The sequence below is a fragment of the Epinephelus moara genome, chromosome 21, assembly GCF_006386435.1.
Source record: "Epinephelus moara isolate mb chromosome 21, YSFRI_EMoa_1.0, whole genome shotgun sequence".
In the NCBI taxonomy this organism is placed as follows: domain Eukaryota; kingdom Metazoa; phylum Chordata; class Actinopteri; order Perciformes; family Serranidae; genus Epinephelus; species Epinephelus moara.
Window position 1 is genome coordinate 35,514,964 of NC_065526.1, and position 27,487 is coordinate 35,542,450.

The 27,487-nt window shown below is 39.4% G+C and overlaps 2 protein-coding genes across 7 annotated transcripts in view; one reads left to right on the top strand and one right to left on the bottom strand.

The window, feature by feature from the left end:
• Window positions 1-24,763, top strand: part of LOC126382900 (acyl-coenzyme A thioesterase 11-like) — a 30,056-nt gene extending 5,293 nt beyond the window's left edge. For 3 of the 5 annotated variants that reach the window (XM_050033147.1, XM_050033149.1, XM_050033150.1), the window contains exons 2-17: window positions 697-915; window positions 1,071-1,140; window positions 1,246-1,306; window positions 3,686-3,790; window positions 4,085-4,220; window positions 4,800-4,891; window positions 5,996-6,057; window positions 6,172-6,291; window positions 6,468-6,606; window positions 9,190-9,245; window positions 9,654-9,720; window positions 14,913-14,996; window positions 15,086-15,219; window positions 17,067-17,234; window positions 17,337-17,463; window positions 17,554-18,630. In XM_050033147.1, the coding sequence (XP_049889104.1) occupies window positions 705-915; window positions 1,071-1,140; window positions 1,246-1,306; window positions 3,686-3,790; window positions 4,085-4,220; window positions 4,800-4,891; window positions 5,996-6,057; window positions 6,172-6,291; window positions 6,468-6,606; window positions 9,190-9,245; window positions 9,654-9,720; window positions 14,913-14,996; window positions 15,086-15,219; window positions 17,067-17,234; window positions 17,337-17,463; window positions 17,554-17,793 (1,872 nt within the window). In that variant the 5' untranslated portion in view covers window positions 697-704 and the 3' untranslated portion in view covers window positions 17,794-18,630. Of the gene's footprint in view, window positions 1-696; window positions 921-1,070; window positions 1,141-1,245; window positions 1,307-3,685; window positions 3,791-4,084; window positions 4,221-4,799; window positions 4,892-5,995; window positions 6,058-6,171; window positions 6,292-6,467; window positions 6,607-9,189; window positions 9,246-9,653; window positions 9,721-14,912; window positions 14,997-15,085; window positions 15,220-17,066; window positions 17,235-17,336; window positions 17,464-17,553; window positions 18,631-24,625 lie in introns of those variants that run through there. The other 2 variants (XM_050033151.1, XM_050033152.1) reach the window with 2 other exon arrangements.
• Window positions 18,776-27,487, bottom strand: part of fam151a (family with sequence similarity 151 member A) — a 20,754-nt gene continuing 12,042 nt past the window's right edge. For both annotated transcript variants that reach the window (XM_050033153.1, XM_050033154.1), the window contains 5 exons: window positions 26,607-26,743; window positions 25,926-26,096; window positions 24,620-24,726; window positions 24,297-24,476; window positions 18,776-23,695 (listed from right to left, as the gene is read on the bottom strand). In XM_050033153.1, the coding sequence (XP_049889110.1) occupies window positions 23,390-23,695; window positions 24,297-24,476; window positions 24,620-24,726; window positions 25,926-26,096; window positions 26,607-26,743 (901 nt within the window). In that variant the 3' untranslated portion in view covers window positions 18,776-23,389. The remainder of the gene's footprint in view (window positions 23,696-24,296; window positions 24,477-24,619; window positions 24,727-25,925; window positions 26,097-26,606; window positions 26,744-27,487) is intronic.

The window sequence follows — 27,487 nt, forward strand, 5'->3', positions numbered from 1 at the left end:
CACGTATTGGCTTACAGTACTCGGTTTGGGGGCACAATTCCGGTGTGAAAAGTAGTGATGTCTCAGTAAAACTCAACTGCTTTCTGTGCCTAAAAAGCTGCTTGAAACACAGTGACAGGTCACCAAACACCCATGTTTGGTGCCTAAAAACTGCAGGAAACCCAGCAATGACTTACCGAATCACAATCAGTTTTGTTGTTTCTTGGTCTTGAAGAGTGGTCTGCAGTGGTCTGCAGCTTGGCAGGCATCTCCGTGAGATGTCACGCCATCCACAATCCCCTCCACCTCCAGATGACAAAGTCAGCTCATATACTACGTCACGTTAGAAACGTTAATATAATAAGGATGAAACGTACAACTTTAATGTATTTGTGGTTTGCAGAGCTGTACAATGCGAACATTTTCTTCTGGCAAATGGGCTGCAAGATGACATTTTAGAATACATCATCAACTGTGTTAATGTCTTAATATCTTTTTTTTTTTTTTTGGCAACTTTGGATTTATCTTTGGCAGAAACAGCTCCAGAACCAGCCCTCAGCCAGTAAAAACCTGAATAGTACATGTTACCTAAAGGTGTGAAAATGGAGCATGGGCACCAGTGATGTAGTGTGTCATTCTTTTAATCTTTTTAAAGCTAACTAAGACAACTGACCTAAAATTGAAAATCATCTTTCTAAGAAACCTTTCTCCTTTCAGTCTCGAAGATGAGTTCCAGAGTGTCAGGTGATCCAGAGAAGGAGGGAGAGGAAGATAATGAGGAGGAGGAGGAGGAGGAGGAGGAAGAAGGAGAAGAGAGCCTCAACCCAACAGAGGTGAAAATGAGTCAGATAGTGATGCCCTGCCACAGCAACCATCGACAGGAGCTGAGCGTGGGACAACTGCTCAAGTGGATAGACTCCACTGCCTGCCTTTCTGGTGAGGTGTGTGTGTGCGTGTATGTGTATGTGTGTATGTGTGAATATTAGTCATGTGATGTGTGTTGAAATGATTTCATTTGTAAGTGTCCACAGTCTGTTGTAACCACTGACTAGCTGGGCAGGACATGACACATGTCTGTTTCATATGGGCAGCTGAGAGGCATGCTGGGAGTCCCTGCGTCACTGCCTCTATGGATGACATCCACTTTGAACACACCATCAGGTAACAGGACGTGTGTGTACAAAGGCGTGGGTCCTTCTGATTTGCTAGTGTGTTTATGTGTTTATTCATTCTATACTCATTTTTCCTTTATGCCTCTCTGTTTAGTGTGGGTCAGGTGGTGAACATCAAGGCAAAGGTCAACAGAGCCTTTAACACCAGCATGGAGGTCAGATAATTTTGCATTGTGTTCTTGCAGTATATCACTTATACTTTTAAACATCCTTTTCTACAAACAAAGACACTTACTCATTCTTTGTTTCTTTACAGTCATACCATAATACCCTTTGTTATCTCCACCAGGCGTAAATGAAGATGTTGAGAAACCTTTTACTATAAAAGACTTCTTTGAGAAGTTCATTTTTGTTGTTTTATTTTAAATGGAAGGAGGTTGTCTGTAACCATTTAGCATAGAGGGAATTATGTGTTTGGTCCTGTGCGTGCATTTTATTGTATTTTTATTCAATTTCATTTTTAAGCTTTCTTTTCATATATTTTCTGTTCACATTTATGACTGTATGCTCATGGACCACTCATGATTACTGCGATTCATGGTTGTTGAATAACTTGTTTATGACTTTTTTATACCGTCACTGACTGCTGACTTCTCACTTCTTTTAGTGAAAAGAGACTTCTCTGGTGGGGGCGCAGGTTTTACGGAAATCTTCTCAGCTGGCAACAAGTCCTACAGTCTGTTACAGGCCATATTTTGGCTTTTGTCGCTGAAATACTGCCATCTATAAAAAAAGTTTGGTCTTATTTTGAACAGGAACATCTGAAGATTAATACTATGCTCAATAGATTATGATCCACTCAAATACAATACCACATGAATAAATCCCCATTTTTGTTATCTTCACTGCCATCTTGACTGTAAGGGAGCTGGGAGTGACAATACCACAGGGTGCAGCCCTCTGAGTCAAAAACACACAAGACGTGTATTTTTATTAGCTTCTGGGACACTTCTGAAGAGCGCTGCACCTGCTGGAATTACAGGAATTGTCTTGAGTGGTCGCAGTTAGCCCGGGGCCACCTGGTGGAGATATTCACTCTCCTGGGTACACTTGCAAATTCACTCAAATGAAAACAAACTTATTTTGTCATGTACCGTTAATTCTCAAATAACAGCCTATATTAAACTAGATGGCAGAGAGACATAGGCTTATATTAGAGACAGGCCGTTATATAAATAAATAAACTTATCAACACACTAATTCTGTGTTTGGGGTAAAATATATTTTTTAAAAAATTCATTTATAAAAAATAAATATGGTTCATAAAATATTTTGATGTGCCTTAATTTTTCTAACTTGTAACCTTGCCCTGTGCCAGACAGACAAGAATTCACAACTTCAAACAATCAAAAAATGTGTTAAAAGCCTTCAAATTAAAACTAACAGTTTTAAAACTAAACTAACAGTGCTGATTACATCAGTGTAAAAATGTGCTACTATAATTATCAGCGTTGTTTTAAAATATACTTACTAATGAAAATGTTGGCCCTGTAAAGTTGTGTCTCGGGTTTTTTGTCAACTCCGTCAGATTTCTGCAAAAACATAATCAGTTATGAAAGGGGTTAGCTTTATCACAAGGACTCCTGTTTCACTTTCTGGTTTCCGAGAAGGTGGGAATGCTGCTCAAGCACTGGTAAGCTTCCTATTTTTTGATAAATTCATTAAATAATATTGATATCGAATGTGTCTCAACCATAACACACCAATTCCATAGCCCTTCTAAATCCAAACTAAATAAGAATTATGGATTAAAAATGAGTATTTTGATTAGCATTAAGAGGACTTTTAGCAGCTTAGAAAAATAAAATGACTTATGACAACTGCTGAGAAACTGATAAATATGGAACTTTTTGTCAACTCCGTCTGACATCCATCACATATGCTCTTCAAAAGAAAAATTCAATCACTGGGAAGTTGGAACATTACGAGGTTTTATAGTCAAGACTTTTATTTTTTAAAATACTTTTTAAAAAGTGAGGTGTTGTCCCAATTGTCAATAGGTGACATATATACAGTATATATATAGATATATACAGTATACAGCGCTAAATGGTTAAAGACAACCTACTTTTGTTAAAAATGAAATGATAAAAAATGAACCTCTCAGAAAAGTCTTTGGAAATAAACGGGTTTTTTTTAGTATCTTCATTTAAAATATAATCTTTCCCAATGTGCAAATGGGCCCTTTTTACATTTTTGAACCTCCTACACAAATGTATTTATCTATATAAAACATGTCCATCAGTATTTTTTTTGCCTTGCCTATTTTTTTCAAGTTCAGCTAATTTGAATGCAAAAGGCTGGTTTCCAGTGGTAAAATACCAAATGATGTCCAAATATAAATGTAATTGTCCAATTACAGCTGTTACTAAGCTACTTGTGTTTGTCACATAGGTAAAGTAATCCTTTAGTGCTGACACCTAGACTATATGAAAAAAGTGTATTACCTCAACACTATTTAGAATATCAGGGATAATCTATGGTCAAAGCAAAAGAGCTTGACCATAGATTATCTCTTATATATTCCATCTAAGGTGGGCATACAGGTGAGCTGTGAGGACCTGTTCTCTGATCGTCACTGGAGGGTTTGTCACGCCTTCGCCACCTTTGTTACCCAGCGCACAAACACGGGAAAAAAGGTAAGGGGTAGGTTGTATGGAATATCAAATTATTTTTTAATGACCCTTTTGGCTGTTAAGAATGTATGTGATGTGGTCGGTGGCAACTTGCTACAAACTGACTGCACATCCACATCGAAATTATTGTTTTAAAGCAAAAAAACAAAGTGAATGTAAAAACAGATGCAAATGTCATTTTACGCAGTTGAACAGTCTGTATTTGTGTGTGTGTGTGTGTGTGTGTGTGTGTGTGTGTGTGTATTGTGAAAGGCTCTTTGACACTAAGTAGACACATTTGCTGGCATTTACTCACAGGTGATCCTGAAGCCGATTGTACCTCACACTGAAAAAGAGCAGGTTGAATACAGTGTGGCGGCTGAGAGACGGAGGGTCAGGATGCTTCACGATGACATCATCAAAGATCTACTCTCCCATGGGTCGATCCAGCAGAGTAGGTTTGAGGCACACTACCACATCACAGCATACAGCAGTCCACATTAAAAGTAGCTGCTGCCCCCTGATACAGCAGATACTGCAGCGACTCTGGAGGTTTGTTGGATGGTGAAAGTGAAGGACAGTAACTCACTACAGAATATCTGGACTTTAAACACAATGAGGCAGTGATGAAAGATAAAATGTGATATCAATAAAAAGGATTGTTTTGAGTCACTTGATGTTACTTTCTGGAAACAGTTGGCGTGTTGAAAGCACATCAGTGAGCTACACTGTTGCACTGGATGACTTGATCTCTCATTAGCATGAACACACACTGTAGTTTATTTTGACTCAATCCCACATATACCATGCTGCCAGAAATACTCACTGGGGCCAAATGTGAATTCATGCGCTGCTGAAAAATTCATTCATTCTACATATATACTATAACTATATATTAGGTTGTAGATTTAAAGATTTTTGTGTTCATTGGGAAGAAAAAAAATTTATAGAATAACACCAACTGTATTGTTTAAAAACTTGCATTAACTTTCAAATGTGTGTGTGTCTGTGTGTGTGTGTGTCTGTGTGTCAGTCGACAGCTCAGCAGTAGCCAATGCGGTGGCAGCAGAGAAGACCAAGGTGGAGAGTGTTGAACTAGTTCTACCCCCGCATGCTAACCATCAGGTTATTTATTTATGTATGGCTCTGTCTGCCTCTCTGTCTGTTAATCTCAGGAGAGCAAGAGATCTGCAGTTATTTTCTGATTTGATAATATGTGGTAATTAGTAGGGATGCACTGATTTATAGTATTGGCTGAACATGGTATCGGCCAATATTTGCCTTGTTGACCGATGTTTTGTTTGTCACATGTTAATTTTGTGCACGCTACAAAGCAGGGCTCTAGACTAATGGCGTCCTGTCATCCTGGGGTCAGTCAAAAACGTGTTTGCGAGGAACGGAGATCTTCCCCGGGATGTCTTTGAGACGAAAGGATGCAGTAAACTCACTATTGATGTGTCAGGGGATGCACCCTATTGTTTCCCTGAAATGCTTCATTGTGTACAACAAATCCATTTTGAAATCAGCAGGTGGAGAGCTAGTTAACGTTAGCTGTTAGCTGCCGGTGGCTGGAAATAACTGCTGTCAGAGGTTGCATTGATTTGCATTATGATTCCGTTCAAGTTTTGTACAGTAAAATAAGTACTGGGTGAAATTATAACTTTATCACGATGTGTTCAAATGTAATCTAGTAAAATGTAGTTTTTGGCAAGAAGTACAGTTGTCTGAAGGAGAAATTTATTGATGTTTTCACAGCAATATAAAACAGATATTAAACAGGGAAGGGAATTATGATGCATTAAAAAGGCTTTTAAAGCAGTTTCTTTTAAAAATCTTTTTTTTTTTTTTTTGTGAAAGAAGGATATATTAGGGGCCGTACCCATACTGCATCTTTAACCACCTGGAAAACGCGGGTTCAGGCGCTGGGAGCAACTCTGACTATCGGCCAAATTGTTATTTTAAACCTTTCACAATTGGTGTGTCCTTAATAATTAGTGCTGTTTTTGGTAACACTGAGACTGAGAAGTAATATTGTAATTATTTTGTCCTATTGACTTAAGTAAAACATTTTGGTTTGGTGCCTTTGTGCAACATATTATAAAAATTCATCAAAATTCAGGTATTTAATGAATTAAAGGCTTTCACTGTTCATACACTGTATATTTCATTTGTGTTGTGCCAATATAGTCCTTAGGGGTACCTTGACTATATCATTTATCTAAATACCAGGTAAATACATTTGGAGGTCAGATCATGGCCTGGATGGTGAATGTAGCTACGATTGCTGCCAGGTACAGTCTCACACACACATTTTAAATACTTTATATGTATTAATCAGAGTTACAGATTTAGTGTCCTCTCTTTTTTTTTTTCTTATGGTATAATCTCTCTCTTTCTCTTTGCAGTCGTCTTTGTCAGGCTCACCCGACTCTGCAGGCCATCGACATGTTCACCTTTAGAGGACCTTCTCAGGTTGGTGACAGACTGCTGCTGAAAGCTATAGTCAACAACGCCTTCAAAAGCAGGTATGAGTATGTGCTGAATCACCCATAAAGATTCAGACGATAAGATAACACTTGACTGATTTATGTGGAGAAAACAGGTCATGATAACATGCCGGTTTTTAAAGGGTACAGCAAAGAAACAAAGACAGTATTTAACTTAGAATAAAAAGAAATGAGTGATTGTCTGTGTGCTGCAGCATGGAGGTGGGGGTGCGAGCGGAAGCCTACCAGGAGGAAGGGCCTAACAGACACATAAACTCTGCATTCATGACATTCGAGGTGCTTGACGACCAGGGGAAGCCATGTGCGTTACCGTGGATTCGACCTGAACCCTTGGTGAGTCACCTAAAAAAATGAAGTACTGATGAAGAACCCATTAAGATGTCTGATTTAGAAAGGTGGTACAGAAATAACAAATCCCCTCAAATATCCTCTAAGAAAAGCTCCTTTGAAACAGCGGGAGAAGGTGGGGTCAGCCTTTTGTTACTCTCAGAAACTGATAAATTGACATTACCACTGTTCCAACTTCTGATAATAGATAATAGATCTGTTAGTCACCACTTCCCTTAAAAAAGTTACAGCATATTGGCTAATAATTTCCCAGCCATGACAGTTATAAACTGCAGTCTTATTAACTTGTATCTAAGTTATCCCCATGTAGAGACACATGGGCCTTGTGTTCATTGAAGCAGCTCTTATCACAATGTCCTACTCCTACTTGTAAGAGTCACACTGAGTTAGAGTTCAACTACAGAGTGAAAGGTGCTGTGTTTATGGGTACACTGTAATCATGAGATAGTAATACTATCAGCATAAACAAATATGACCAACCCAGACATCAGCAGCGGCCTCTCCAAGTCTTTGTTGTTTTTACATTGTTACACACCAGGCTGTATTTGGCAGGAAATCGGCTGAGTTATGCTGTTACGGTGGTGTAGTGGTTAGCACTGTGGCCTGTAGTGGGTTTTAGGAATGAACCCTCTGGCTGGCAGGGGCCATTCACATGTTTGCATGTTTCCCTGTGTCAGTGTGGGTTTTCTCTGGGTTATCCAGGTTTCTCCCACAGTCCAAAGACAAATTAGGTTAATTGTTGGATCTCAATTGCCCATAGATGTGAATGTGAGCATGAAAGGTTGTCTGTCTCTATTACCCTTTTCCCACAAAAATTACCATCAGTATGCAGATTTTTAAGCATGGGAAAATACACTAAAAATAGGTTATAGACTCCTTCCCATTGTGTACACGGCTTCGCTGCAGACGGATATGCCTTTCTGTCTGTGTGTGTGTGTGTGTGTGTGTGTGTGTGTGTGTGTGTGATTTTGCTTTTGTTTTGTTTTTTTGGTGTGTCATGTTTGACGTCACGGGCAGGCCTGAAAACAGGTTAGTAAACAGTAGAAAGCAGCATGGAGGACTGTGAAAATTTAATGGTGGTTACTTCTTTTAATATATCTCTTATTCAGTCTCTCTTTCAAAGTTGGTGCAGACTAATTTGGATTAGTGTTTGAATGCTGCTGTAGCGGAGACAGATGGTATTTTGTGGTGGTATGTCATTGCATTTTGACAGTAAAGGGGCTACAGTTAGCATGTTCACCTGTTTGTTGTGCTTCCACCAAATCGGAGTCAAATGTAAAGCTCATAAATATCTCCTGCAGAGTCATCTGCCCTGGGTGTGAATGCCAATTGTCAGCTTTCCTATTAAATTAAAAAGCCAGATGTTAGCGGATTTTAGCAGTTTTTTTGTGCAGTGGCAAAGGGGCTTATGAGTAAGCCTTGTGCCGATGTGTCCATAGTATACCCAGCCTGTCACCCAATGTGCAGCAAGCCAAGATAGCATAAGCAGTTTCAGACACTACTCTGTAGTTAAAGCAGGGAGTAAGTCTTACCCTGAGTAAAACCACCCACTGTTATAGGAAGACACAAAGCAACTTTATTTGGGAAAAACAGCTGCACTTACAGTGCTAGTGCTGTGGTCAGTCATCTAATATGAAAGTGCACTTTGCTAATTTTACAGATCAGTCATGAGTAATACTACTCAGCTTGTGAAAACAGGTATATAATGGATTCTGTGGTTCCGGAGGAGCTTAGTCCATGGATATGGACAACAACCTTGATGATGTCATTGGAGTTATTTTGGCTTGGGCCTGTGTTAAAAAGTTGGGGCATGGACTTTGAAAGGTGTAGGTGCTTGCTAGGCAGGGAGAACCTGAAAAAAGTAACACTACCATGTTGAATTATGGGAGATGTAGGATGCAGTGAATTTGGAGTTTGACCTATGTTAGGGATTAAAAATCGGGATATCTTGGCCTCTGCTGCTTTAGTTTGGATCAGTCTTTCTTATGCTTCTTGTGAGTCTCACCTCAATTAGGAATGCACAATATTTCTTTTTTTTGTGATATGCTGATACTTTTGATACCAACATACACAAAACGTTTTACCATCTAATTGCAGACAGCATTAAGTCTCTCCTGTAGCTGAATTAACATGCCTACTTATATCGTGATGGCACACTGGAAGATGCAGACATAAAATACAATGCTTTTCAAAATGTACACATTCACTGGGCAAAAAGGGAAAACTACTTTAACTAAGGTTGCATGTAAAACAGACCATATTTATTAAATATTTTCAAACAAAACTGTAAAATACTTTCAACTAATTCAAGTCGCACAATTAAAGCGTCATCTTATCAGCCACTGACATCAGCAGAAATGTTCTTTTCGGCCTAATGCCGATATTTCATTTTAAAGCCTTCATCTGCCAATAGGATACTATCACAGTGTCAAAATTAATACATATAACATCTTTGGTTTAAAAAAAATTTGGAATATGATCACTGTAGCCCTAAACAGGACAAGATGTAAAAGATGGATAGCTGAATTGACATGTTTAATTTCTCTCTGTATGCCTTTGTCACTCTAGGAAGGGGAGAGAAGGTTTCAAGAGGCCATAGCAAGGAAGAAGATCAGATTGGACAGGTAACCTGCCTGTGTGTTCCTGTGAAGAGCATGTACTTTCTTATCTTTAAGATCAAAAGTGACACTGTTTGTGTACTTTCTAACACACTTGAGTCATTAAAAATAACAGAGATTGAACTTTTCGGTAAAAAGCACAATCTGCAGAAATTTCAGTAGGCAGTAACCAGCCCTATGCATAGTGTAGAAATGTGTATCACACTGCTGTTCATGATAAAAGGCATGCATGAAACACATAAACATTGGTCTACAGTGCCACAAGTGTTCAAAACACAACAGGATACCTCAGTTTTAAACTCTGAACATGAGTTTGGTGTTTTAGTGGATTTAGATGAATAGATTTATCAAACAGTTCTGGCATTACAGTTACATTATAAAATGCTTCTAATTTAGCTCCTTTTGCTGTTTCAGAAAGTACATCATTTCCCACAAGCAGGGTGAGGTCCCTCTGTCTGTACCCTGGGACCCCAGAAACCAGGTAAGGAAACAGTTAAGGAATCACTCAGGACTACTAACATGAGCTGTCCTCTATATGTTAACTTGTGGAGAGGAATGGATGCAGACTGCACAGTTCTTTTTACTGACCCCTACTTCACCGACGAGTCAACAGTGTCACTAGTGTTTGGTCATTATTATGGGACTAGATTCCATTTGACCAAAAAATTCTGGACTAGAGTCCAATGCTTCCATTCAGAACCTGAGTTACCAGCTGGCATATTGCGCTCTCTGGTGCTTTAAACAAGAAACATATGTCAAAGACAAAATCTATGTTGTGTGGTTAGTTATATTCTCACACAAAAAGAGCAATTAGAGAGCAGAACATGGCAGGGGGGTAGCTTCCTAACAGTGCTACTAGTGTCCAAGTGGCATTTTGAAATTTAGAGGCTCTAAACAAACAAGAGCAAGATATATTTTCAAATGATTCTGCAGTAATGTAGCTGTGTGGAGGTTTAAAAATGGTGAAATAAATGAAAAAAAATCAAACAAAGAAATAAAGTGAAATACAGTTAATGTGTGATATGTTTTTTCCTTTTTATGTAGGTGTTTACAGTGATATAATTTAATAACATATATTTAATGACATCTTTCTTCAATCCTTTAATAACTGAATAGGCGTTTGTTATTGTGACATGAATTTTCAATGCCACATTAAAATCGAAACATAGAAAATAATGGTGTGATGTGTTTCAGTGTTGTCCAGCAGAGGGCACCAGAGACCTGTCAGTAGGTTTCATGAAGTGGTGCGGCGTATGGCTTGGGTCGCACATTACTTTTGACCCAAGTCTGAGAGAAAGGTAACAGAACCTGACGCGCATTCTGTTATTTATGTCCAAACCTGACCCGAGCCTGACGTGATTACACACGTGGCACAGTGTAAACGACTGTCAAAAGGCATTGTTCATAGGTCATAGGCAGATTGTTTAAACACAAACACACACACAATAATAAAACATGGGTCTTACTATTTGTGTATGTCAAGTCTTAACTCTTTTGAACTGTAACTGCTGTTAACTGAACTACATAATCCAGCCATCATGGCTTATAGCATCCATTGTCGACGGTGTCAGTGATGTCCTCCTCTGTTTGATCCGTCTTCCAGTAATGCTAAAGTTCTGTTCACTGCTGCTAGCCAGAAATGCCAGAATGTCCTGAGCAACTACCACAAGCTTTGGGCAACACAGTGTTGGGCAAGTTACTTTCAAAATGTGATTTATTACATATTAATAGTTACCTTCATTTGAAAGTAATAAGTTACTTTACAATATTACTCTGTGTAGACTAATAAGTTACTTATTACACTACTTTTGGATTACTTTGACCAAAATGAGCTCAGAAGAACTAATGCTCATTTTAAATGGATGAGGGTCATGTTGTTTCACAGCAGGTAATCAAAGCGCAGAAGCTCCACTTTATTACAGTTAATTTCAAATCCAGTGCTTCACAGGTCTGACCCTTTTGTGCATTCATATACAGTGGTTACCACTTTGTATTGCAATCCCATACTTATATTAATAATAGCCTGATGATAAAGAACAATTAATTAGCCTAGACCTTTTAAATTAAATGAATAGCCTTGGACACAGGAAGGGTCAGGCAGAGGATCAAAGTCTTTGATATGAAACACAATACACAATTTTGAGGTTGGCACAACAAATGTTATGGTGTGCTGGTTAGCTACAACAGCACTGGAGAGAGAGTTACGCATAAGAACAGGACTGTGTGCCAGTGTTGCTGCAGTTGTAGGGGATGTGATTAGAAACACATCCAACGTATACTAACATCACCCAGATGTGCTGATCATCGGTATGAGGAAAAAACAAACCAGAGACCAGCTCCTAATCCCCGCTGCTTTCAAGCAGCCTTAGGACACAAACGCAGGACAGGATGCGTTGTAGATGTTGCGGGTGTATTAATGGGAACACATTTAACTTGATAACGCACAGCCCCAGATGTGCCGATCGCTGGCACCCTTCTAGGTCTATAATGTAGCCTACAATGACATGACAACACACAACAACATGCACGAGCTATTTTTTCCGGTGGCGCACTGGCGGAAGTGGAGTAGTGTGGATCAGTGTGGATGAATGAAAAATGAAAACAATTAACAGTTTATTTCGGGTGGTAACATGTTACGTGGCATTGTAAATGTATATGCAAAATACGATAGGGTTATCACAGCTGGCCCACCTTTACAGGTACTCTGCCCTGCACCATCTGTGAGCCAGTGGCAATGCTCTCTCCTCTCCTTCCATCTTTCAAGCACCAGCACTGGGCAAGAGTTGAGTGGCTACAGCAGGTCATCAGATGGGCACCCTCCCTTTTTTTGATGTTTCGTCAAATTAAGCCCATGACACATCGGGAGGGCTTGACAGCAGATTCCAGCGTCCTGGGTCTACCCCCGCTGACCACCACCCAACTCTATGCTGTTGGTCCTTCGACAGGTTGGCTCTGCCACCTCACCTCCCGCTGAATCCAAATCCAACAGGGCGCTGCCTCCACCTGCCTGGTGATGTTGCCTACCAGCCGCTTCCTGGCCACACCTTCAATCCCCAACCGTCCAAGTGTTCTCCAGAGTGACTGCCCAGCGATGCCCCTGCAGCCGACCTCTACTGGTAGATTCCAGGCCTTCCATCCGCTTTGCTGGCTCTCGAGGATAAGTGCTTGATATTTTTTGAGCTTGCACTCATATGCCTCCTCAATCCTCTCTTCCCAGGTGCTCTATGAGCACCACTTGTTTGGTACCCCTAGACCAGAGGACCATATTTGGTCTGAGGCTAGTGTGGGCTATCTCCTCTGGGAATTTGAGCTGTTTCTTCAGGTCTACCTGCATCTCCCAGTCATTTGCTGAGGCCAGGATGCCTTTGCTCCTCAGTCCCGCTGCAGCAGTCTCTCCTGACTTGATGAAGTTGATAGGCCCCGAAGTGGGGCCCAGTGGAAAGTTCTTTCTGCTTTTTCCTTGCCTGTTCCACCCCATCTGCCAACTGAGCCAGGATCTTGTCATGACGCCACGGGAATTTCCCGTCTGCCAGGCTTGACTGGCAAGATGAGAGGACATGCTCCAGGTTAGCTGGCTTCCCACAGAGCATGAAGCTGGGGCTCTCTGCCAACCCCCATGTGTGGAGGTTTGATGGAGTAGGCAGGACATTATAGACAGAACACAACAAGAACTTTATCCGATGTCCTTCCATGCTCCAGATGTCCTGCCAGTTCAGGGCCCTCTCTCGTACTCCCTCCCACCTTGTCCAGCTGCCTTGCTTCTTCATGGCTACGGCCTTGACATGCCGGGTTTCCCCCTCAGCCTTCCGGACCTATCTCTCTGCACCATGCTTCGTTGTTCCTTTGGGTCAGCTTTTTTCCAGCCAGTCCATACAACACACAACAACATGCGCAAGCTATTTTTTCCAGTGGCGCACTGACGGAAGTGGAGTAGTGTGCATCAGTATGGATGAATGAAAAATGAAAACAATTAACAGTTTATTTTGGGTGGTAACATGTTACGTGACATTGTAAATGTAATGATATTGCCCGAAACCCTGTTGCTAACGCATTTTATTACCTTGTTACTGCTAAAAGGTAATACAGTACTGTAACGGGTTACTTGTGTTACACCAGTGTTGGGGGTAACGCGTTACTTTTTTGTGTTACCCCCACTGTGGTAATGTTGGGTTATGATAAACTTTGTTTGACATCCTCAGTAGTTAGCTAGCTAACATTAACTTAAATGAATTTTTACCACCTGAAATAGCCTATGTGTTGTCACGTAAATAACAAACCCCAGCACTGATTGAGAAGAAGGCCGTCATCGGCCATGACTGGCACGTCATCGGCCATGACTGGCACCTGAACATTACTTGTAAATATTTGGCTGAACCCAGCCTGACCTGTCAGGTCCTGTCCGGATCCACACTTTAGTTCAGAGGAGCTTTTTCTTTATGACAGCAGGACACATCTTCAGTGTCAAAGTGAAAAGGAATCAACTGCTCAATCACAACTTTCGGGTGGGACCATGGATGGGGCGTATCATCACTGACAGGAGCTTATGGCAACCATGAAGGACAGCCTTTTACATTTAAACAGCGTTTTATGTTCAAGCTGGCTAGAGGGACACTACTATTGACTGTACATTTAGTTACAGTTGTGGTTGACTGCTTGCAGTTTTAACAGATGGATTGTGCTGCATGAAGCTTTACTAACACGCTCAACAGGATCTCTGTGGCACAAGTCTTAATGTGGCATGGGCAACTCATATCACAATGAAAAACGACTCATTATGTTGTTTAAGACAAAAACTAAATAACTGCATTTAACACAATCCATAAATGTAGCACCCTTTTACAGTAATCACATAGTATGTGTAGTTGTTAATGTATCATATAAACTATTATAATTGTTAATGATAGATAAAAACACACACACACTCACTCGTAACAAGCTTTTTTATTAGCTTTAACTTGTAAAACTGAATGACTTACATTATTACTTTAGCTATTACTACATAAGCCTGAGTTGCAGGAACTTAAAGTTCACAAATGTAGATCATACAGTTTCACCAACACCTGGGTTATAAACATTTAGATTACACATATAAATCACTATTGATAGCAAGGCCAACTTTGCAGTTTAAACACTCTATCCAGTCACTTAATAATGCTACCATGGTCAAAGGTCACCAGAAAACTGGAGAGAGCAGTATTATTAATGATTCATAATTCATTCACTTTCAGACTTGCTTGAAAAGTCTGCACTGTATTATACTCTGACAGTATTTAAAAACAGACTGTGATTGGTGAACCATACTGCAGAATGTGTCATGGCTCTGCAGGTTGATTTTCATACTGGACTGAAATAAATGAAAATGAATGGCAGCCTGAAAATGTGGATCATAAGTTAAATAAGTCAGTTTGAACAACGAATAACAGTAATGCCAAGTATGTTTGATCTGTAAAACTAGTGTGGCAGAAATGTCATGCTGTCATGAGACAAAGATACAAATTCATTCATTACCAAGCTAATATTTAAGATGAGACTGTCGCTTTTTGTAGGATGTAATAAGAATATTATTTTAATAGGATGGTCGTCAGAATATATAGTATTAGAGTCTGCTTTCTGTGCATGCCTATGTGTTTATTAGCTAATGCTGATGTATCTTGTGTTTCTGTGTGTTTCCAGGTGTATCTGAGCTATAACAATGTTTCAGCTCTGAAGATGTTGGCTGCTAGACAGAACTGGCGCCTCAGCTCTGAGAAAGACAAGGTACCTGCTGGGAGTTCTTTTGTTTCATGTATGAGTTTTTTTTCTATTCTCTGGGGAGCTGAGTGATTACTGTGATTATTTGTTCCCAGGTTCGTCTTTACACCTTGGAGTACAAGTCCATGTTGAGTTTCAGGGTGGAATCAGAGGTGGATGTACCTGCTCACAGAGCTTTTAGTCTGCTGGCTGAGCTGAGCAACAGGACGAGCTGGGACACACATTATCAGTAATACTGTCACACATGTGCGCACACATACACACATACAAACAAACATGCACGCTTTTGGTAAGAAATCAGTTTAAGCTCGTTAAACTGTCTTCACTGCTTCTATAAAGGTCAGGGTATACTGTATGATCTGATAAAATATGATTTTAGAGGAAATGGGTGAAAGTTTAGGTCCTTAAATGGTAAAAAAAAGCTTTTTATTCCTCCTGGCCAGCGATAGCTGTGGCTGAAGAAATTATATTTTTGGGTTGTCCGTCTGTCCATCTGTGCCATCCTTGTGAACACAATATCTCAAGAACACCCTAAGGGAATTTCTTCAAATTTGGCGCAAATGTCCCTTTGGACTCAACAATAAAGTAATTCGTTTTTGGTAGTTATAGGTCGAAGGTCAAGGTCACTGTGACCTTGTCAGTCTCATTCTTGTGAACAAGATATCTCAAGAACACCTTGAGGGAATTTCTTCATATTTAGTGCAAAGGTTGATTTGGACACAAGGAGGAAGTGACTAGAATTTGATGGTCAAGAGTCAGCTGTCAAGGTCGCTGTGACCTTGCCTCCATCTCATTCTTGTGAATGCAATATCTCAAGAATACCTTTAGGAATTTATACATTTGGCACAAATGTTCACTTGGACTCAATGATGTTCTGATCAGATTTTGGTGGTCAAATGTCAAGGTCAGTGTGACTGCGCAAAATATGTTTTTGGCCATAACTCAAGAATTCATGTGCTAGTTATGACAGAACTTCACACAAATATCTAATCAACTAAAATAATGAGTATATCCAAAATGTTGAAGGTCAACTTCACTGTGACATCATAATGTTCTGCATGAAACACTTTTCTGGCCATTAATCAATGTCATATCTCAAGAACAGAAGGGGAGACATTTGGTCAGATACTGAATTGGTGACATCAATCATGGGTGTCCATCTTTAAACTGTGCTGACTGTGAAGATCCTCTGTGTTGTCGGGAAAATAGGTGTGAAGCATCCATGTTTTTACAGACATGGGTGTAAACTTAAAGAGAAACCTGACAGGTGCGCGGACGCATATAACTGCATGCAGTAATACTAGTTTTTATTACTCCCCTCCAATGTTTAAAGAAAAATTTTAGTGTGCTGTTAATCTGTAAAATTAGAGGCCACCATGTTGAAAACAGTCTAGTCAAAATAAAGCACCACCCACCAGTAGGAGCAAACTTTCTCATGCTACAGTAAAGAATCCAGATAGTGTAAGTAAGTTTGTAATTAGGGTAGGGATGAGCATGAGTACTGGAGTACCTTTTTGGACATTAGGATTTGAGTACTCGCCCCTCCCACATGTGAACAAGACTTTTATATATATTTTTCCTATGGCATTTTTTCTTTCTTGTTTTTTTTTGCAAGTACTCGAGTATTCTATAATTTAATGTGAGTACTTGAAAGTTTCAGGTAATAAAGCGGTGTAATACATATTCAGTGCCTGGGTGGAGGTATGTCCTCTTACATTAATGTTAACACAGGGTCAGATGGCTGCGCCAGGCCAAGTAATAGTCTGGGACAAAAACCCCTGTAAAACTGTAACTTGTAGTCTGTACACTTCTTTTTTTATGTACAGATCAAACAAACAAGATAGAGTATAGGGTGTTAATTAGTGACTTAGATGTTAATGTCCCAAAAGGGGCAATTAGTGGTACTCCACAGTAAATAATAAACAAAATGTAACTACAGTTAAAACAGAGAACAGAACAAGAAGACAACAAAGAAAGTCCTTGATCACGATCTGTCAATAAATAAACCAGATGTATATTTGAATTTCTATCAACATCCTAATCAGTGGTATATCTCGGTGTCCTTTCCTTAATCAGGAATTGTGAGCTGATTCACCGGGTGGATGATGATGACTTTCTGTATCGTGTGGTGACCCCATCAGTGCGGCAGGGTGGAGTAGGTTCCCCGACTTCAGCCCTTCAGGGAGAAGGGATTCGCCAGGACTTCATCTTGTTGGCTTCTAAGAGGAAGCCGTGTGGCAGCGGGTCAGTAGAATAACTGGCTGGAATGTCTACATGACAAGTCAAAGTTCATACACCTCTGTCTTTGAGTATTTACTGTTAGTTCTTGTTTTTTATTGTCCTTAGAGATCCATACGTCATTGCACTGCGTTCAGTGTCCCTGCCCACTCACCCTCCCATAGAAGGTTATAATAGAGGAGAGGTTCTGTGTGCTGGATTTACCATACTAGAAACCAAAGACAACAAGTCACTGGTGAGACAAATAGCAAGTTTAACTGATTAACAGCTGTGCATTTATATAAAATCTTAACAAACTTCCTCTTTTTCCTTGATCTTTTTCCAGATCAGTTACTTCAACCAGGCATCTCCAGAGGTTCTTCCCTACATCTCCACAGATATTGCTGGCCTCTCCTCCTCTTTCTACCACAGCTTCTGCTCCTGCAGCCAATACCTGACCAGGAACAGACTGCAGTCTGCCTCTGAGGTGCAAACAGACCAATACCAGGCCACGAGTACAGACAGTCCCACCTGTGATAATGAAGCTGACAATCTGTCATCTGCCCTCCACAGCACCAAGCTGTAGACAGTCAGTGGTACTTTAGGGCTGGGCGATATGGAGACAATCAAATATCATAATATTTTTGACCAAAAAAATGATATTCAATGATATTGAAGGATTACCCTTAGGTGCTTTCACAAAATATTTAGACAATGAGATTTTTGAGAAAAAATCATCAGTAATGTGGATATATAAATAGATATGGCAAACAATAGAACAGCAACAGCTAGAATAGTCTGTTTAAGTTAAAAAAATTACAGCACTTTACTGTGATGCAGCTTTTAAAACCAGCATTAATGATATCCACTCTCTATGACTACATCTGTTTCATATCACAATATCAGTAATAATGATATATTGCCCAGCCCTACTTTCCAGACCAGTTCACGTCACAAATTGTAAAGTGAGGTCAAGCTACTGTTTATACAACGTAGTATGATTAACACTGTTGAAGTGTTCACAGGAAAACGAAAGGTGACGTTTACATTATTTTTTTGTCAAACTTTGTTTTTAAAAGAAGCAGTGTATAAAATTTAAGGGGACTCAGTGGCATCTAGCAGTGAGGATAGCAGAGCACAAAAAGCTAAAACCTCTCCTAGTTAGAATTTATTTCAGTGTTCGTTGTTTAGGAGGTTTTTACCAGGAGTCTCTTCCTCTCCAAAACAAATAGACCAGGTAATTAAAACTGGTAATAACACTGAATATAGCGTTTTCACATCACAAATCAGTATTTTTCCTATCATGCTCAACACATCACAGAAGGGCCGCTAGGCCAGCCCCTGCTACTGTGTGCTCACCTTTTTTCCCCTGATGACTTAAGATCTAGATATTCAGGAGTTTTTTTTTTTTTTTTTTTTTTTTAACCAGGAACCAGATTATCCACAGAGGTCTCTTCATCTTCAAAACAAAAAGACCTGAGGCCTGTACTACGAAGCAGGATTTGGAGTTAGTGAGGTAACTTCAGGGTTCAGTCTAGGTTTTCAGTACTACGAAGCTGGTTCTCTTTTTAACGGGATGAATCACTTACGCTGAACAGCTAACCTGCTCCGGAGCAGGTTAAGTTCAGACTTTCTGATCACAGCTTGTCAACATCCCGACCTCTGACCAATCAGATCACTGAAGAAAAAAGTATCTATGGATACAAGTCTGGAGTCTCAGGTAAAAAAGAGTAACCTATATATTGTTATAGGTCAGTAGAATAATTTCATTGTTCCAGGGCTCTATTTCCACTTGTTTTAAAACAGAGCTTCTAACAAACACAGAGATCCTTTACAACACTAAACACATGATTTTTACTCATGCAAAGTTTATTTTAGTCCACAGTGATAGTGTTGATATTTTACACTCTGATTCCATCACTGCAGCTCAAAATAACTTGACACACCTTGTTGTGAGAACTAGGGAGAGAAAGACAATCTTTTATTAGTGACATAATCCACACACAGTTAATTGGCTCCAGTTATTATAAATGCAACATTTGGGTCAGATAGACCTCATCAGACATTAACTTGGCTACTTTTCAACCCTTTACTTCAGTAGCATAAACAGTCTGACATTAATTTAAAGTGTTTTATGTGACATATCAAAATACTCTAATACTAATACTAGGCTAAATAAATAAATAACATATCAATGTCACATATAGCCTAGATATACCTATATGTAAATTAAGTCTTGGCTAATGGTGTATTTTTGGATAGTATTTTCAATATTTCTACATTTTCCATTATAAGATTACAGAGCATTGTTTACATTAAGATTTTACTGTCTTGCAGTCGCAGACACTTTCAGTACCGTTTCATCTCATATCATGTGAAGCACCCTACTTCATTCATGGTTCTGATGATGTCGCTTGAAATTAACAGCCCTGTCTCTTTCACATGAAAGCGCTCATGGCTGGAAAGGGAAACCCAGAGTTGACTGAACTACTTGATAACCAGCTTTGTAGTACCGGTTATCCAGTCGGACAATGTTAGGGGTAGTCAAACCAGATAACAAAAAGATATCTAGGGTAAGTTGAACTGGCTTCGTAGTACAGGCCTCTGGTTATATAAACCAGTAAAAAAAACACTGACTAATGCTGTTTTACATTACAAATCAGTGTTTTTCTGCGCTGTCATTGTGGAAGGGCTGCTGACTACGGTAGCTGATGCAAAATGTGAATAGCACTATCTAGAGCCAGTGTTTGATTTGTCCGTTCTGGGTTACTGTAGAAACATGGTAGTGCAACACGGTGATCTCCGTAGACAAGGACCAGCTCCCAATGTAGATATAAATGGCTCACTCTAAGGTTACGAAAACACAACAGTTCTTACTTTCAGGTGATTATACACGAAAGAAAACAAAAGTATAATATTAGATTTAATTTCTGCCAATATATCACCCTAAATCCTCCACACTGGACCTTTAAACAAAGGTGTTAATATAGAAAATCTAAGATCAAAGTGAGCATGGAAAAAAACTGTCTCAGACACTCACATAGACACAATATTTAACCAGAGTCCGATGCAAAACATAGACCTGTGCTGTCTGGATTTGCAATTTTCCATACGTACACTTGGTATTTTGAGCGCATAAGTGCATTCACACTGACAAGCATGGCAAAATGCAGTGCACTGTGAGTACTATACCCTATATTAATATTGATCAAAAAGTTGAGAGTGGAACGCTGGACTCCCACCATCATTTGATTGCCATCTCGGCTTTGAGCACAAGGGAGTGGCCACCAAACTTGTGAAAATGGTGGCCTAGGAAGCTGCAGTTGTTCCAGTGAATAAGCAGAGAAACTGGCAGATATTTACGTGGGTGACAGTCGTGGTCAAATGTTGGTGGTAATGCTCTGTCTATTTACAGTTTGCCATTACATAGAAGTGTTCAAACGTTGAGATTGTCATTTCTGATAAGTGCCAACAGCCATGTTCGATATGAATCAACACTATCCTGTAGAAATTCATGCACTATGCAAGTACATAATGTACTATATGGAAGTGTACTAATAAAGCAAGTACATAGTGTACACAGCACTGATTTCAAAATAAAGGCTCATGCACTATGAATTATTTTGTTTGGACACAAATATAACACTGTAATCTGTGTCACCAGTCGTAAGTTAATCATCTTGGTTTGGCAAATCTAACTGTAACCAAATTTGTAAATCTAACCAAGTATGGGGTTTATAGGAAATGCAGGGTTCATTTTTAGAAACACTAAGAGTGGCATTAAGTGGTGAGAGAATTGTTCCCATTTTCTGTCTAGAATTAGCACAAGGTAACATCTGTCTTTTGATAAAAACATTGATGTTTCATTAAATGCTTTTATAGGAATTTTAATAAAGTGTTTTTAAAAAAATATGTTTGCTATGTCTGTACAATCAGAATTCAACTGTAAATGACACAACAAAATACAATTACACAACTGCAGTATGCCACACTGCTGAGACACTTCAGTCTGGACCAAAGTGGTCTACTGACCAACCAACTGACTGACATTGCCACGGTCGGAGTTGAGGTGATAAAGAATTAGTAATAAAATTTGGTTGAATCTAAATATTTTGAGAGAGACAGTAGCACAGTATAAACAGTTAGTCTACAGACATGCTAGCTCTGTAAGGGTGTAATGCTCACTGTAAAGAAAACCAATTAAGATGAGTCAAAGTTGATGTCTAAATGTTAAAATTGGCAAGTGGATTGTGTCACAGGAACCTTTTTTTGTATCGTGTATCAAAGGGATTTATTCATTTATGAGCAAGAAAGAGACTTGTGTGGCACTATTTCTCGTTTTTTTGTGGCATGATGGTGCAAGCAGAAACATAAATTATGTCCTAAAGTCCCTTGTGAGATTTGATATCACCAAAGTGATTACAGTTCCTTCTGGGAGGATAATGAATGTCTTTACAATGGAGAGCTGTTCAGTCATAGACAGACGTCACTGAAACAAAAAGGTCAGCCTCCTTGTGGTATTGGAGGAAAGGTTTGGGGAATCATTAATTGTCAAGTTTTACTCAGGACCAAACCACACGATTGGAAGTGCGATCCTGAAAGTCCCATGGGAGCATAGCTATGTTCCTAGAATCCTATGATTCTCAGGTCATATGCTCCTAGGCTCCCATGTATCCAAGTTTAATATTCTGTTTACATACATTAACCCTGTTGTTGTGTTTGGGTCACATTTGACCTGTTTCATGTTAAATATTTCAGAAATAAACTAACCTTACCTTAAAGCTTTTTCATAATCTTATTATGTTTACCTAATGCTAAATGTTTAATAATGTTTTTTTTCCCTTTTTAAATGCTGTCTCTTTTATTTTAATGAATTGGTTGACTTATGCCCCTATTCATCATATTTCAGGTTCCCATCATGTGCTATATTGAGCTGCGGAACATAGGACCCTGAGAACATATAACCCTGTGTAGAGCTTGGGAACTTCGGATTATGGGAACATAAGACCCTTTGTCGTATAAATCTGGAGAACATAGGACTCTGGGAAACACAGGACGTCAGGGACATATAATTCTAGGAGAGCAATAATGTAGAACTTGGGAACTTCGGACCCTGGGAACATAAGACCCTTTGCTATATAAATCTGGGGAAGGGTAGGACCTTGGGAAACACAGGGCGTTGGGAACATATAATTCTGGGAGAGCACTAATGTAGAATTTGGGAACTTTGGACCCTGGGGACATACGATTGTCATAAATTAGGAGAACGTAGGACCCTGGGAAACACAGGATCTAGGGGACGTGTAATTCTGGGAGAGCACTAATGTAGAACCTAGGAACTTTGGGCCCTGGGAACATAAGAACCTTTGTCATATAAATCAGGGGATCGTATGATCCTGGGGATCATAAGACCCTTTGTCATTCCCCATTATGTTCCATTTAAATCTTGGGAACACAGGACCATGGGAACATAGGGATAGGCATAGTTAACTATGTAGGCTAATAGATTTAGCATGCCAGCTTCTGTTCTGGCATCAAACAGCTGCAACAAAATTATGTAGGCTGCTGGAAGTGAGGTATTTTATAGCTGAACCTAAACCTGCTAACAGATTCTGCACCGTTATTTTAGCCATGCCAGTGGCTCTAGGGATGGCAACAGTGGTCATTGCTTTGGTTCGGACTGAAATGTCTTGGCAACTGCTTTTAGTGCAATCCTTTATAGACATTCATGGTCAGTCCTATTGACTTTGGTGATCCCCGGACTTCTCCTCTAGCACCATGATGAGGTTGACATTTATGGTTCAGACTAAATTACAACTAGTTGATGTATTGCCATCAACACACTTCTCTTTCTTTCATAAATTGAGAGGTATGAAAGATATTATTATACATGTACAAGTCACATCCTACATTTAATTTCATTTCAATGGAATACAAGACATCTCAAGCACTCTCATTTATGTACAATCATTTCTTACTGATATCCATCATCGGATACACTGATAGATGAGTAAATAGCCAGTATCTGCTGATAACATTAGCCTTCCGATGATTAACAGTGTGTAGAGCTGTTGAGTCAATGTCCCATAGTTATGTCAATTCACATTAAATTAAGAGGTAGCTGTATGACACAATTATCCTTTTAAATGCTGTAATTCTGGGTTGGTCATATCTATACTCAGTTAGGACTGATCAGACATCACATACAGGTTTGTGTTTGCTCTCCCTGTACGCTGGGTCATAAGTCCTTTGAAGGATGCGAGAGCTCCAGCACTGCTTTTTGTGTCCTCCTCCACAATTAGGTCATATGTGTACATCATTCCCATTAGAGAGTTTAACGCCTCTTGTCCTTTTGGCAGTGATGCTGTTTTCAGATGTAGGGCCAACCTTTGAGACAAGCCTGTTGCTGGGGTCAGAGGAGGCCTGTTCTGCTCTGTCAGGACGATGGTAATGTAAGGGAACAACCTCTCTACTGTGGATACAAACTTCTGACAGAAAGAGAAGGGGGTTACAACACAGGATTTACACGACTTTATTGTAGCTTAAGTATTGGAACAGGAGCAAAATTACAAGCACCTCAAAAATGCACTTAAAAGAATACTTCCCCCACAAAATGGCCATTCATAAGTCAGTTGATAATGCCGTGTTACCTTGAATTCATGAAGAAAACTTTGTTTTTCTCACATGCCTCCACGGAAAACAGCACACAAATTGAATGATTAGGGACTGCATTTAACAATAGCAAAACTTTATCAAGACATCTGTTTACAAACTCACATAACTCGTGCAGTATAATCCATGTTTTTCTTTTCCAGTTGTATGCTCAGACCTCTCAGACACTTACCTTTTCATTTTGTTTTTGGCTCTGGAGAACTGCATATATTTTGTTCTATCTGCATTTAATACAAGTTTGAGATCAATGAGTGCATCTTCCAAAGCACTGACAGAAATCTGCAGGCTTCCAGTAGCCAATTTTATAGAGCCAGCCCAACAGTATAAAATAGAGTTATCTGCATAAATGTGGACTAAACAGGTTTGTAAAGACAAGACTATATCATTTATATAAATGGTGAACAGGAAGCTACATACCTCAACATTGTCAGTGCCCTGTAAATCCTCCATGCTGATCCAGATAGGTCTGTAGAGCTTCTCTCTATTGTAGGCTGAGTGCAGCAGCTTGAGGGAAGCTTCAAGAAGCTGGTGCGTGTGGATCCGCAGGTAAACACCCCAGGGAACATCAGCTCTCTGCCCAAGCAGCTGCAGGAAGTCCTACAAACACATCCACACATAAAGCCTTATTTATCCACGTCATTTATTGTATGGCCTAATTGCAATGTCTTTTTTAAGAAAATGAGAAACAGAAAAGTTTTTTTTTCTGCCACTAACAACCTGTTTTTAATTTATGTACGTACCTGCAGTGTGAAGGCCTCTGAGCTCTTTCCAGAACCTTCCACCAGAGGGACTCCAAGTCGGCTGCTGTCAGAGGCCACCTGAACCACCAGCATACCACCATCACCTTCTGGACATCCAGACAGATGTTATAAACAGGATTAATGCCTTTTAACCATCACAGTGACGTTATGATTAAAAAAACAACAGTGTCCACAGGTTTACACTAACACTATCCAGGGGAAATGTGAGGGAGGGAACATCTGAACAATATGATAAGCAGGGCTCAGAAACCAGCCCAGATATCCAGGATCCGCCTCCTTCGTAGAGCAGCTGAACACCTATGCAAAGTGTAACAAGACTGACCCGGAGGAGTGGACCCTGACCAACACCAGCTGCACTACGATTGGACAAATAAATCGTCAGTTGGCTGAATACTTTAGCAGTTGTTTTTTGTCATTTGATTTCGCTAATTCAATGGTCTGCCTCTGAAGAATGAGCGAGTGAGAAAGAGACAGTGGGGATAAACGGTGTTTAGAGTCAGCATATTTTACATCTAACTGTGAATAAAGGGTTCATTTCAACCAAACCAGAATTTGTGATTGCTGAAACAGGGGAAATAGTAACCAAGGAGGTTTTGTTGAGTTTTATTTTGTTTTTGTTGAGCTTGAAGTGTGTTTTACAATAAACAAGGCAACCAAACTAGTCTTGGTTCAGTGAAAGCAAGAAACTCGAAATGAGATGGTGTAGGCTTGTATTCTTCTGTTTAATAAGGAAAAGAGGTGTAAGAATATTTCCTTTCTTGGTATTTTGTGAGTTTATTCTGTGTAAACGTATTAGACCAAAAAAAAGCTAAGAGAGCTTGTGGAATGTAGCAAACTCACCACTCAAACCTATCTTCCGGCTAAAACTGCAGCAGTTGTTGGTGGCCAGTTTGAAGATTTTAACACATTGCCCAACCCTAAGTTTTGCTTCTGCACCAATCAGTGTCAAGGAGCAGAAGGTAGTTTCCGTTCTCTCCAAGCTGTGGTGTGGGAGCACAGCTTTTCCAGCTGTTCTAAGACATCATGACTTTAAACACCACATTCACATAATTTACTGTGATTAGATTACAGCTTTTATGTCACCTATTTCATTTTTTCCAGTGCCTAATAAAATTTGAAAATGACAGTGTGTTGAATTTTGTTTTTCATGATTTCAAATGACAGTATTGTGATGGCAGAAGTTTTTCTGTGACATTTCAGCATAGCCAGACAGCCTACTACATCAAAAATGATGAAAGTGAATTGTCTGTATGTCTGAAGAAACCACATGTTTGTATCTACATACCTGAAAACTGAGCCAATAAGGAGGTCTTGTCAGTGACTCTCAGCCAATGGACTGCAAGGCTGTTGTGTTGTGTGGCTGTGGACAGAACGTCAGCATCTGAGTTGTGACCCGGATAGAGGAAGTCCATCAGGTTTCCTCCAGGATAGAATCTTCTCAGAAGTCCCTGGTGCCCTGTAAACAGAATTAATATATCAATAATTAAAGTGAAACAGCAAGTCATTTCTAACCTTTATCATCTAATGAAAATTATTTTTCACTTTTGACTTATGTATCACAGACATGGCAACAAATGATAATGTTGTAACTGATATGTATATTGTGAATTTTTTTCATGAACAATAAAATGCAGTAATATTCTCCACACTGTAATAATAATAAAAATAAATAAAATAATCACATGTCCAGTATTCAAGTTGTTCAAAGTCAACTGGTTATTTTTGGATCTAAAAATTCAAGTAACCCTAACCATCAGCTTTGTCTCTTTATTGAAGTTAGGTAATATTTCTTAAAATCTTTTTTTGAACAGGTATTTAGCAATAAAAATGCTAAATTGTAAATGCCTTCCCACAAATCTAGCCAGGTTTAATGCTACATATTTGCAACAAAGCACTGACTGACTGGCAGACTCCACCTCTGTTGTAAACTTGGTCACTGTTTCTTGATGAACAGCTCCTTCCTTACTTGCAGCCTCTTTGAATGCAGACAGTGTTGGTTCATATATATCATAGTAGACTCTGGTAGGGTAGGTGTTCTCACGAATGAACAGAAGATCAGTGATGTTTGGGTGAATTGAACCCTGCCACAATGTCAGACTGAACCTGGAAACCAAATCACAACATCACAACAGTCACAGTGTCACAAAGTGCAGTATCATGTGGCTTATCAGTGTAACTGAACACAAAAATATGAACAGAATCACAGTCACATTAAGGATATTTCATGTCCCTCAGTCTATATTCTTTAGTTAAAGTTCAGCTGATGCTCTTTTCTTATTGTGCTCAGCAACTTAAAAAGAAATTTCTCAACTTAGTCGCCGGAATAAATGTACCTGTCTGCAAACCATGGAAACATTACATTTGCACATAATCATGTAGCGGATACATTTAAACTTTACTTTTCAAGAATGCTGTAGTTAACGTGGTTAGTTTTAAGTACAAAAAACACTTAAAAATCCCTGCAGGGAAAGCAGCAACGTCTTGTTAAAATACAACTGTTTTATGTACCACTATCACACAGCAATAACTCACTAAATCACAACTGGTTTTAAACAATAGTCTGCAGCTTGGCAGGTATTTTACCTAGGTGTCACGCCATCCACCAGCCCCTCCACCTCCCATTGACAAAGTCAGCTTATATACTACGTAACAAATTCCTGATATACTACATAACATGTTGACATGTATGGAGTTAGAATTGTCTCATTAATACCTGTAAATGCACAGAGGGTGATCTACAAATATTTCTAGATCTGCACACGTTTCATAATTATGTGTGTGAACAGATCGACAATCTGTGTGTAAATGTGTAATCTGTAAATATAAAACACATTCCACAAATACAAA